Source organism: Theobroma umbraticum, unplaced genomic scaffold, assembly GCF_002168275.2.
Source record: "Theobroma umbraticum cultivar Fairchild unplaced genomic scaffold, ASM216827v3 scaffold_20.0, whole genome shotgun sequence".
NCBI lineage: Eukaryota > Viridiplantae > Streptophyta > Magnoliopsida > Malvales > Malvaceae > Theobroma > Theobroma umbraticum.
Genome location: NW_018397266.1, coordinates 1,113,000 through 1,125,632, shown reverse-complemented (window position 1 = coordinate 1,125,632; position 12,633 = coordinate 1,113,000). Strand labels below are relative to the sequence as shown.

The 12,633-nt window shown below is 32.2% G+C and overlaps 1 protein-coding gene across 1 annotated transcript; it reads left to right on the top strand.

Moving 5' to 3' along the window:
* Positions 1-7,153: 7,153 nt before the first annotated feature.
* Positions 7,154-12,427, top strand: DWF1 (cell elongation protein / DWARF1 / DIMINUTO (DIM)). Its single transcript, XM_021437062.2, has 3 exons — positions 7,154-7,313; positions 9,899-11,175; positions 11,639-12,427. The coding sequence occupies exons 2-3, from the start codon at positions 9,928-9,930 to the stop codon at positions 12,092-12,094; spliced, it is 1,704 nt and encodes a 567-aa protein (XP_021292737.1). The 5' UTR covers positions 7,154-7,313; positions 9,899-9,927; the 3' UTR covers positions 12,095-12,427.
* The last annotated feature ends 206 nt before the right edge of the window (positions 12,428-12,633 follow it).

Sequence of the window (12,633 nt, the reverse complement as noted above, 5' to 3'; positions counted from 1 at the left end):
TTAAAAAGGATGATATCAAGTTCAAAAATCAAGAACACAAAAAAAAAATTGATATTACAAATTATGATAACGAATTCTCCAATTAAGAACATGAAAAAAAAAATAAGATTTAATTATTACAAAAATCATGGTAACGAGTTATCGAATAAGAACACCAAAAGAGATAGGTAAAACTTGGCCATGCTTGATGTATGCTACCAGTTAGTTTCAAGTCATCTGAGTAAAGAAGTAACATGAAATAAACAGTGGACAGAGGAAAGCAGGTCTATACCATGGTGTTGATCTTCTATTTATACCTTGTAAAAGGAGGCTAATGGTTACGCAGATTTTGTAGCCATGGCAGGGATAAGAAGAGAAAGGGTTGTTGGTGACGTGTATCTGAATTGGGAAAGGACCAAAGCGCAGGGTGAAGACCGAGGCAAAAGCTAGCTGCAACCAGGTGCTGTCTCAGGTTTAAAACAATGATGAGGTGACATGGTTGGGTTGAGTCATGTACGTGTTAGGGGTGGGGTTATGAGGTTATGGTAGCTTGAGTGTAAAGCTGATTGTGGTTTATAATACAGGGCGAAAGGATGGACGTGCAGTGTGTTGATCAACCATAGGGTGGTGTAAGGCGTATGACTGTGTTTGCAAAGGAGAGTTTCTACTGCTCCCACATGGCTTATAAAAACCAAAGAACAGGGGAAGATAGGTATTGGCATTTCTATGGCTTATACAAACAAACATATACTCGTATACAAGTCGCTCTACTCACTCTCAGGCTACCAAAATAAAAAAAAAATGAAAAAAAACTCTCTATAGCTAATATACTATTTTTCTGGATTTAACCCATCAAAGTGAAGATGAAGATGAGGCAGTAGCTCCATGGTTAGGCCACAAGAAAGCCATCCGAGATGGCCTTTGCTTGCTGCATTTTCGAGACTGATGAGAGACAGCGGTTGTTGTTCCCGCCCCTATTGGTTTGATTTGCGAGGTGGTCAATAGGTTCCACATCACCTGCACATCTTTGTATCCACACATGTTTACATCGTCTTGAAGCTTTGATAAGCCACTTGCATTACTGCTAATCGCGCCACCTTTGCCACCTCCAAATCCTATTAAAGTCCAATGATCACAAAGCTGTCAATTAGATTCAAAAGCAAAGAAAAAGGGTGGATGACCATAAACTGACCTGCAGCAGTAGGTTTATGGGGTTTGAACCTTGCAGAGACAGAGCGCCAAACCCTCCTCATCTTACACCATAAATGCATAGCTGAAACGGATTCCAGGGAGGGTGGACACGAGAGTTACGGTCAGCCCGAAAGGCAGAAGGAATCAAAAGGCTGAGTTTGGATGATAAAAACTGGTTATATATGAAAGTGGAAACAATAAAGATGGATGAAGAGATTAGCAAAGCGAAGAAGGAAGCGCACGCGGCAAAGAAGGACACCGAAATCCATAACACGTCTCTTGATGGCCGAGCCAAACGTCTCATTTTCGTTTGCTCTCCTCCTCAGGTTTTTTTTTTTTTGTTTTTAAGGATCAGTTACTCTGTTTTGGCTGCTTCTCCATTTACATTAATCCTCTTCTCGCAAGTGACGATTGATTCATGCTCTGAATCAATTCTTCTACTCTTTGTTTCATCGGTAAAACTAAAAAAGGGTGTAAACCCTTGGTAATAGACATTGCAGATTTTTTATTAATATTATAAAATTATAAAAAAAATACTAAACAAAATACCAAATTGAGATAGACGATTTCTACTTATATTTGTATTATAAGGGTCAAGGGTAAAACCCGTGGCCAGTGATCTAGGTAAGGAGGTCCGATAAGAATCTATCTTTCAAAAATTTTAAAATTTTATAATATATTTTTATTTTTTAAAAAATTTTATCTTTATTTTAACGTGAAATTCAAATTCCATCACAACCCACGACTTTGTGAAATGCAAAAATTCTCTCCTAAGATGTATGCATAGTTTTTTCTATTATTTGAACCTTAAATGTATAGCTTTTTATTACATAAGATTTGTTCTGTTAATTTTTTTTTTACTTTTTTATTTTCGAATGCAACATTTGTTATAGATGACCAATGTTTTTAATTTTTTTTCAAATAAGAAGAAGGGAAATTTAAATTCAATTTTTTGAATAAATTATAAATACAAAACATTTCACTCTTTAAATATGTAAAATATATTAAAGCAAATGTTTAAATAGAAATAAATCAGTATTATATATACATATATATATATATATATAAATAGGTCGGCTCGGTACGGATTAGGGAGGAGTTTATTCAACTAGCCTAAGCAGGGGGCTGTATCCTGCGTGGTTTGGTACTCCCCTCGAGGGGAGTAGGGGCAGTGGCCCAGTTCGGTACGGGCTCAAATCATTAATCCACCATATGGGGTTTCGTCATCCCTATTCTTTTTAGACGAAAAAAGTCGGAAGAGAAAGCCCACATGCATAAACAACTTAATTTCTGCTTTCCAAAATGGAATCATTTTGTTTAATAGTTCATCTCCTTTCTGCTCAGCAATACCAGCAGTTTGGTGCAATTTTGGCTGTTTTGGTTAGATGAAATAAATAAAAAGATAAATTCCTTTTTTTTGTAATTTTTTTATATGACTTAATTTGATTTTTCTTTTTTTTTAAAAAAAATCTGTAACCATGTATATACCGTAAAACTTTTATAAATTAATAATTTTGATTAAATAATATTTTTAATTAATCTCGATTTGAGATTAACATGGTAAATTTATAATTCATTAACGTATAAGTCTTATTTGATATATAAATTAATAATCTATTTATACATTAAAATTATATATATAATTTTATTAACAAACATTTATAAAATATGACTCTAATATTATTTGTTTCTTTTTAAAATTAATGTCTCTTTAAACCTCATCTCTAACTTGTCTTAGTACATTAACTTTTCATCCTTCATTGTTGATCACTTTACACCATTATGAGAAGAAGTCATTGTATTTAGTTTTACTATTTTTGATTCTATATATAAATTTTATAGATGTTTTTGTTTGATTTAATGTTTATGAAGTATATTAATTAAGTATACATCAAATGTAATTTTAGATTATTGCAAAATGGATAGATTCATGATTTCTATTTAATAAAACTAATTCCATTTATGAATTTGTTTTGGTTAAATAAATACATAGATTAATAATAATTTGTAATTCAATAATTAAGTGATATTCGTATAATCATGGTATACAATACACGTGTCAAATTCAATATTTTGAAAAAAATAAAAATATCTTGATAAATTAATTTTTTATTAATTAATGTATAAATGATTAATTTATCTATTAAATAATATATAAATTAATTAATAAATTTCCATGATCCCAATGATATTAATTTGTAACAATTTTACTCTATATTTTTAATAATATAATATAAATAATTTATGTTTGTATAAAAAATTAAATTATTAATTTTATTTAATAAAATTATAAAATAATAATAATTTTTATGAAAGATGCAAGTGAAATTTATCAAAAAAAACAAATCCATCATTTAGATGAATGCTCTCGATTGAATTAATTCAATGACTATGAAGTAATAGTATTTTTTCCTCATCTGCATTAAGATCTTAAAAAAAATCTTAGAAGGATGAGTAAAATTTATAAAATGATAAAAATCTATTAATGTTGAATTATTTAAATCCTTAAATAATAATTAATTAAAATCGTACTCAAACCTAATTTTTAAAATTAAATTCAAATCGTTGATCTTATTACGCTAAGTCTGACCTTAGGTGTCAAGGGAAAGTATCATGGTTTAGAGTGGATCATGAATCTTACATTGGCTGTGTATCAGATTGATACTAAGTATTAAAGTTTTACATCACTTTCAATTCATGAGGTGATTTTTGTGAAATAAAATCATGAAATCAATAGTCCAAAATAGGGATGTCAACAGGGAGAGTTCTCGTTAATTTTAATATATCCAAACCCGATTAATAAATGGAGTACTCAAATCTTATAATTACTCGAATTTTTTTAAATTTGTTACAACCCTAATACATATCCATTACCCGATAATTATCCGAATCTATTTAAAAACTTAATTTGTTAAAAAAATATTAAAGTGCTATTCATGGGTATCTAATTACTCAAATCCGAATCTGTATCCTATTTATATAAAATAATATTTTTATCTATATTTATATAATTCATTAGTAATTAAATTTATAAAAATACACAACTAATAAAATTTAAATTTAAATAATAAAAAATAAAATATCTCAAATATCAATTTAAATAACTAAAAAGAAATATTCAAACAACAATTTAAACATTATATGTTTAATTAACTATATGGGTATGTCCATGAAATTAAAAAAAAATAATTAGGTTCTAAAAGTATTCTAATTTCATAATTTTTTTAAGTATATATTTTATAAGTTTATATGCATAAAGTATATATTATAATTAATAATTTTATAAGTTATAATTTTTGTAACATTAATATAAAATAGAAAGTAAATATATTTATATTTAAAGTATATATATTAAAAATATATATAATAGTAATTATATTTCTTACAAATTAACAAAATATATAAAGTATATATATTAAAAAATATTACAAGTTAGTTAATAATCACGATCTTATTAATTAATTTAATTAATAATATAAATTTATCTTTAATTACATAAAATTATAAAAAATATAATTAAATTTGAATATGGAGTATCTAATACGTGATATTTGAACTTGATATAAATAGTAAAATTATTATCTAAATTTAATTATAAAATACCCTAACAAGATATCCATTATCCTTCTTAATTCAAAATGAATAATACTTGACAAAAATTGACATGAACGGAGACACCTAACTTGATTAGCCAGGAAATTATGCTGAAATCTGGACCTCTTGCCACGGTCTAGCAAACGGCTCACCCCTGTAACATTTGCCCAAAAAGGAACTGGGGAAAAAGGGGAAGGCCCACATTCATAAATTATTTCTGCTTTTACTGTCTATGATTCGATCTTATCTGTTTAGCAGCAGCAGCAGCAGGAGATTCGGTTTGGCTTAACTTTTAATTTCTTTGGTGGCATAGTTTCGCCTTTTTCAACCATGAAATTATGCCAGCAGCCGAGTTTTGAAACAGGAAAAAGCTGATCCATCAGTAAAAAAAAACACAATTTGATCATTTATTATACTAATCCATCACTAAAAAATCGACAACCATCAACATATAACAATCATTTGCATCTAATCTTAAAATACTAAAAAAAATATCAAAATGAAACAAAAATAAAAATTCTCAATTATCCAGACACACAAACTAATAGTTTAATAATTTATGTTGTAAGAAAATTCATGACAATATTTTTATATTTGATATATTATTAGTATATATCATTTGTCCCGTATCATTAATAAAAAAAGGTGTCATATATGTATAAAAATAAATTTAAAAATATTTCAAAATAAATATTTATTAATTTTTAAATTTATATTATTACAATAACAATGTATGGCCCACTGATATTATATAGATAAATATAAAATGAAAATGATCATTTTGGCATGAAAAATGTTGCGGCGGTGGGGGGAAGTGGGGGATGCCGATAATTAAGCGGAAAACGTCACGCCACCAGTCAACGTCAACCACGGCCCAAAAAAGATTATCTGCTGGTAGCTACTCCTCACTTCGTCCCCCACATTTATTTCAATTCTCAAAATTAAAAATAAAATAATATATAAAATATAAAAAGCATTTCAATTTTTGAAAATAAAACGCACACCTTTTCAGCTATTGGTCCCACATGTTTTTCCCTGTATCAACATAGCAAGTATACATTAATTTTTAATCAAAAGAAACTCACCTTTTTTTTTTCAATAATTTTAAATTTGTAAATATTATATTTTTACTTGCATCTCAATTAATTTTGTTCAGTAGATATCATCCAACTGCTCCGGTTGCCCCCGTCGTAAATCCGTCGCTGATAGCTTCCTTGAACAACTGAGTTTGCCCAACCAACAAACAAAAAATAAATAAATACTTCCACTTCCCTTCACCTTAATCATGGTTAGCCACATTCTAATGTTTAATTTATAATTTAAAAGCATCAAAAATTTAAATATAAATAAATGATAATTGATAATTTTTTAAAAATTTCCATGAGTTTAAAATTATAACTTATAGAAGAAAGTATGATAGCATATTACATAGTGTAATAACATAAAAGTTAATTAATTTTAAAATATTTATGGTGATTAATTTATAACCATAATTAAAATTCTTATTATAAGATCTAAATTGTAATGATTAAATACTTGAAATAATGTTTAAAAAGGTCAATTCGAAATCATATCATATTAATAAAAATTTTATGAACAATAATGAAGCGTCACAAATTCATGTTAACTGTTTAAAAATTATTATTTCACTCATTAACACAAGAATTAAAAAAATTTATTCTTTGTGATTTTTCATGTTAAAAAGCATTGAACATTTATATAATTAAATTTTTTCAAATTTTAATATAAAATATATTAAAATTAAAATTTTTATCTTAACCTTTGGGAAAGTTTAAAAAATGACCAAAAAAAAAGGACGTTAGGGAATTTTTATTAATATAAATTCATGGTATATTCCTTTATTTATAATTAAATGAACACATGATATTAATCTGCATAAGCTCTTGAAGATTTTTAACTTATAGAATATAATTTATTTTTTTAATAAAATAAATGACAAGATAAAACTTTTATATGAATAATAATTTATTAAATTATAAAAGTTGGCAGGAGATTTGAATATGCATTTTTCACGAACATCAATAACCTAAGAAACTCCGTCAAAATTTTGTCCTTACCAATTAAATAAAATATATTAATTAAGAAGGTTGGGGGTTATACATAGAAAAAATAATTAATTAATTACTAATTTTGATTAGTAAAATAAAGTATGGTTTGATACGGTCACGTTGTCACATGGTTTTGCCTGTGAGCGCCAGCGAATCCAATAGGCTCCCAGTCCTTTTTTTTGCTTTCTGATCTGTCTTCGGTTTCTTCAATTTCTTTTGTTTTTTCCTCAATTAAAATAAAGGGATTTATTTTCAATTAAAATTACAAAAAAGGTAAAAATTTAAAAAAAATCAGGAAAATCAGATTTGGTAACATTTTTTTTGTGATATTCATCCACCGTCACTGCCAACATCACTCTCGAAGAACACTGAGTTCACTCTGTATTTAACTGCTCCTCTGCTTTGCTCTTCTTTCTTCATATAACTCTCCAAACTCTTCACTTATTCTACGGTTCCGTTCTGACAGCTTTGGAGCTTAAGGTCTTCTTCTTCTCTCTCTCTCCCTTTTTCTTACTCTCTCGCTCTTGATTTATTTTCCTGTTTGGTTACCAAGAAAGATGGAGGAAAACTGAAACAAAACTGATTTCTTTTTCTTATGTCTGTACCTTGCAATTGCAACGGGTGGATGGTGTTTTTTCTTCGGTCTTTGTTTGTTTTGTTCGTTCTTTTGTTGTGTGTTTTGGATTTTCTTGTCTTGGTGTTGTTAGATCCCTGGTGAGCTACTGAGGGAATGAGAAATGGTGGAAAATGAAGTAAACGATGTTACTTCTTTGTAATGCTTGGTTTTGTTACTCTTAAAATTTGATTATTTTTGACTAGTTCAGTGATTTCTACTGTTTTCTTGGAACCAAAATAGTTGGTAGAGGTTTTTGGATTATTGAAGCTGAAATGTCGTTTACTAGCTATCACTATAAGTAATAGTACTACTATTTTTCACACTTCACTTTTTTTTGTAGTTTATAACGGTAGATCTAGATCTGTAACCTGTGTTTTTGATAAATGGGTTGTCTGTCTTTGTTTTTTCCCCATGTTTTTGTTTTGTGCCAAACAATGTCTTAAGTTACTGTTGGCATTTGCAGAGATCGGAGGATTTTCTTTGACCGTCTTTTTTTTGTTCTTTTAATGTGTTTTTGGTGCTTAGGATTGGGCTGAATGCTTTTTTTGGTCCATGCAATGAAGTGCTTCCCTAAGAAGAAAAAGGAACCATGGGAAGATCTGGGTCTTAAGTGAATTGGATTAATAAGAATACTATAAATTTATTTTTTTACACGTGGCTTTAATATTGCATGCAAGACAATTGTTTGCTCAAACTTTGAGTGAATGTAACATAACCATAATAGATTTTTTTTTTTAGGAAGATATCATTGTTATTTGAACTTACATTCTGTTTAAAGCTTAGAATAATTTGTTCTTGAAAGGTATTAGACTAGTGACAAAATGGCAAACTGTATGTTAACCTTCTGATAAGTAGAGGTTTTCTAGTTGAATATATTGTGTCTTGTTTGCTCAACTATGCTTTTATTTTGATCTCTATGGTAGTAGCTGCTCAGGAAACAAAGGAAAATTGTTTTTGCAACTTAAGCAATGATAACCTGTTTAGCTAGCCCTCACGCCTTTCTTTTACCAACCATTTGTCTTTTGGACAGAGTCAAATGCTCTATTGATGCTAGTAAGAGATGCTGTTTAGAGTGAGAAGGGTTTTAGGATTTGAAATCTATTATAGTTTTGTGACAAAGGTTATTCCATCTTGGAGTCCGTTAGTCACACTTCTGTCAGTTTTATAATGGGCATTCTCTGTTTGCCTTCACTAACCTGACAAAATTCTTTATTTGTTCTCTTTCACTCCTCTCATTTTTATGCATTAAACTAGAATTTGTATAGTACTTGGTTTTTTAATTAGTTTATAATATGATGGGTAATAAGTTCCTGTTTTCATAATATTGTTATCTGCTTTGTGTTCTATACAAGAATAGCAAAATGGACAAACACCTAATTTGCTGATGTGCAATTTGGTCTGGGATAGCTTGTCAGTTTGAAACAACTCACTTTTAGAATGCTCACTTAGTTGATGTATCTTTGCTGCAATTGAAAATGTCTTTTGAAATTTGAAATTTCACTCTCTTCTCCTGCTTGAATGATATACTGATCAGTATTGTGATTTGAGGTGCCATTTTCTTAAGAGGATTTGGTCTTGCGTTACTTCCTTTGCGAAAGAGATCAAACCTGTGTTTGTTCAATTTTGTTTCTCAATTAAACTTAAACATCATATTTTGTTTTACAAAGATGCCTGTTCTGGCCATTCAGTAGGATTACATTCTTTAAAAGAGTAATTTGCTCTTAATTTAGTTAGCATTGAGGAGCTAGCTATCCTTCTCCCATCCCATAAATCCCACCCTGCTGATCCGAGGATTTGAATTCATGACCTCCAAGATAGAGTCTTAAGAGCTAACCATTGGTGTTTCTTGGGGTTTCCTGCTATTGGTACATAGTATAAAAGGCTTTAAGTTTCTCAATTTTGCGAGAACAGCATTGGGCATGTTGAATAAAGATTTTCAATGGTTTTCAGTTTTTTTACCTTGACCTCTTCTAAGTGTTTCTCGACTTACCTATTGGTCATTGAGCTTTCACTATGAGCTTTTGCATCTTTTGCTCCACCGCTCTAAGGAAAGAAGTGATTGCTCTGTTTGATATGCATCTTTAGGCATTTTAGTTTTTTCTATTTGATTTGTGAACATCAATATATCTTTTTGTGTCAGTTATACGCAGACCTGTTTATGTTAAATGTCTGTCACTTACATTTCTGCATGTAATTTTTAATCTCTTAGGTTGATAATGAATGAGTTTATGGGATCCTTAATGCTTAAAGACAATTTAAGTGAGGCCCTAATTTATCCATTTTTTTAGGTTATACTCCCTTCGGCCAGTGAACTGTATTGTTTGTCAGTTGTTTATCTCATTTAAGCATTCTAAGCTAGTTTCTTTCTTTCAAAAGCCTGAAAACCCTGAAATGCAAATGCTGTATTGGAGCATTGTCTATTGACTTAAAACTTCTGTCGTTGTTGCAGAGGAAAAAAGGTTTTTGTGGCCCCACACCATGTCAGATCTTGAAGTACCCCTTCGCCCAAAGAGGAAGAAGGGCTTGGTGGACTTTTTCGTCCAGTTTCGGTGGATTTTTGTTATTTTGGTTGTCCTTCCTTTTTCATGTGCCTATTATTTTCTCATATATCTTGGAGATGTCAGATCTGAGATGAAGTCCTTCGAGCAGCGCCAGAAGGAACATGATGAAAATGTTAAGAAAGTAATGAAGCGTCTCAAGCAGAGGAATCCAAAAAAGGATGGTCTTGTGTGCACAGCCCGTAAACCATGGATTGCTGTTGGAATGCGGAATGTCGACTATAAGAGGGCTCGCCATTTTGAAGTTGATTTGTCTGCTTTCCGTAATATCCTTGAAATTGATAAAGAGAGAATGATAGCAAGGGTTGAGCCTCTTGTAAACATGGGGCAGATCACACGGGTCACTGTCCCAATGAATCTTTCCCTTGCCGTGGTTGCAGAGCTTGATGATCTCACGGTTGGTGGTCTGATCAATGGCTATGGGATTGAAGGAAGCTCCCACATCTATGGCCTGTTTTCTGATACTGTTGTAGCTTATGAGATAGTTCTGGCTGATGGCCGTGTTGTTAGAGCTACCAAGGACAATGAATATTCTGATCTCTTCTATGCTATCCCTTGGTCTCAAGGAACCCTTGGACTTCTTGTTGCTGCTGAAATCAAACTTATTCCCATTAAAGAATACATGAGGCTGACCTACACACCAGTAGTGGGGAATCTGAAGGAGCTTGCACAGGGTTATATTGACTCTTTTACACCCAGAGATTGTGATCAAGATAATCCAGAGAAAGTTCCAGAGTTTGTAGAAGGCATGATTTACTCGCCCACTGAAGGTGTCTTCATGACTGGGAGATATGCCTCTAAAGAAGAGGCCAAGAAGAAGGGGAATAAAATTAACAATGTTGGTTGGTGGTTTAAACCCTGGTTCTACCAGCATGCGCAGACAGCTTTAAAGAAGGGAGAGTTTGTAGAATACATTCCTACCCGGGAGTATTACCACAGGCACACAAGATGTTTGTATTGGGAGGGGAAGCTCATCCTTCCATTCGGAGATCAATGGTGGTTTAGGTTTCTCTTGGGCTGGATGATGCCACCCAAGGTTTCCTTGCTCAAGGCTACTCAAGGTGAAGCCATAAGAAATTATTACCATGACTTGCATGTCATTCAAGACATGCTTGTTCCTCTTTACAAGGTTGGGGATGCCCTAGAGTGGGTCCACCAAGAGATGGAGGTAAATTTTATGTTCTTGCACTTGTTTTCCTTTCATTACCTCCTCATCCTTCTTGTTATATTTTATGTTCCTTTTCTATTTGTCTCTCTTTCACTCTTTTTTTTTTTTTTTGAAAATTGCCTCTCTTTCACTCTTAAAAGGTTATATTTTTCTTATGATGGGATGATTGCCTTAATGAAAGGTAATGGGTGCTCTTCCCTGGTAAGACATGTTCACTGTGGTTGGTCTTATCATATAAAGGTTGAAACGAAGAAAAGTAATTAGTCATATTAGATCTCGTAGAAGCTCCTTCATACAGAGGAGGAATCGTGACTGGTTTGCTATTTGCAGCCTTACAAACACACAAAAGAGCTTGGAAATGTTCTCTCGGCTAAATTCTTAATTTGACTCTTCAAATTTTGTAAATTAGGATCATTAGAATTAAGTGTTAAGATTGTGATTGTATAATTTGTTGATTCTCCAGATCTATCCCATTTGGCTCTGCCCGCATCGACTGTTCAAGCTTCCAGTCAAGACTATGGTGTACCCTGAACCAGGCTTTGAGCATCAGCACAGACAGGGTGATACACCTTATGCTCAGATGTTCACAGATGTGGGGGTGTACTATGCTCCAGGCCCTGTGTTGAGGGGTGAGCTGTTTGATGGTGCAGAGGCAGTTCGTAAAATGGAGAAATGGCTGATTGAAAACCATAGTTTCCAGCCACAGTATGCAGTGTCTGAGCTGAATGAGAAGGATTTCTGGAGGATGTTTGATGCGCGTCTCTATGAGCATGTTAGGCGGAAGTATGGAGCTGTGGGAACATTCATGAGTGTCTACTACAAATCTAAGAAAGGAAGGAAGACTGAGAAGGAGGTGCAAGAAGCTGAACAAGCCCATCTTGAAACTGCATATGCAGAGGTTGATCAGCCTATGGACTGACTCTAAGGTGAACCTGACCAACTTTGGTAGAACTTCTTTCTTTCTGTGGCGAATCTTGCATTGTCTTGTCTTGTTGTCTCTTTCTCTTATCTTTGCTTAGTAGTTCCCTCATCGAATGCAGTTTGTACTTGACATTATCGGATGCTTTAAGCATGATGAGTTTAGGTTAATCTTCTTGAATGGTTGCCTCTCTCGCTTAGACTAAGATAATGAGGCTTCTTTAGATGTGACCTTATTATGTTATCCGGGTATGTTGCACCGGAGCACCAGGGGCGATGACCCTAACATGGTCTTCCAGCAATCAGAAGTTTAGATCGGAGACATTTTGTTTTCCTTCTTTCTGTCTTTTCTGGACTTCCAGTTAATTGCATAAAGTGTAAAGTGAGACATTGGGGCAGGCAGGGTGTCACGGGCTTTAAACTTTAGCCTTAAACCGTGCGGCCGCTGATCGTGACACTGGGGGGCATGGCTTAGGTTCACCCTGTCCCTCAATAATCCTGAGAAGTTTCTTTACTCAGCAAATGATTTTCCACACTTGA

Bases quoted from the DNA above. Each gene is read 5' to 3' on its own strand.
- DWF1 (XM_021437062.2), top strand. From the start codon at position 9,928: ATGTCAGATCTTGAAGTACCCCTTCGCCCAAAGAGGAAGAAGGGCTTG. The intron at 11,176-11,638 runs GTAAATTTTATG...TTGATTCTCCAG, and splicing joins GGGTCCACCAAGAGATGGAG to ATCTATCCCATTTGGCTCTG.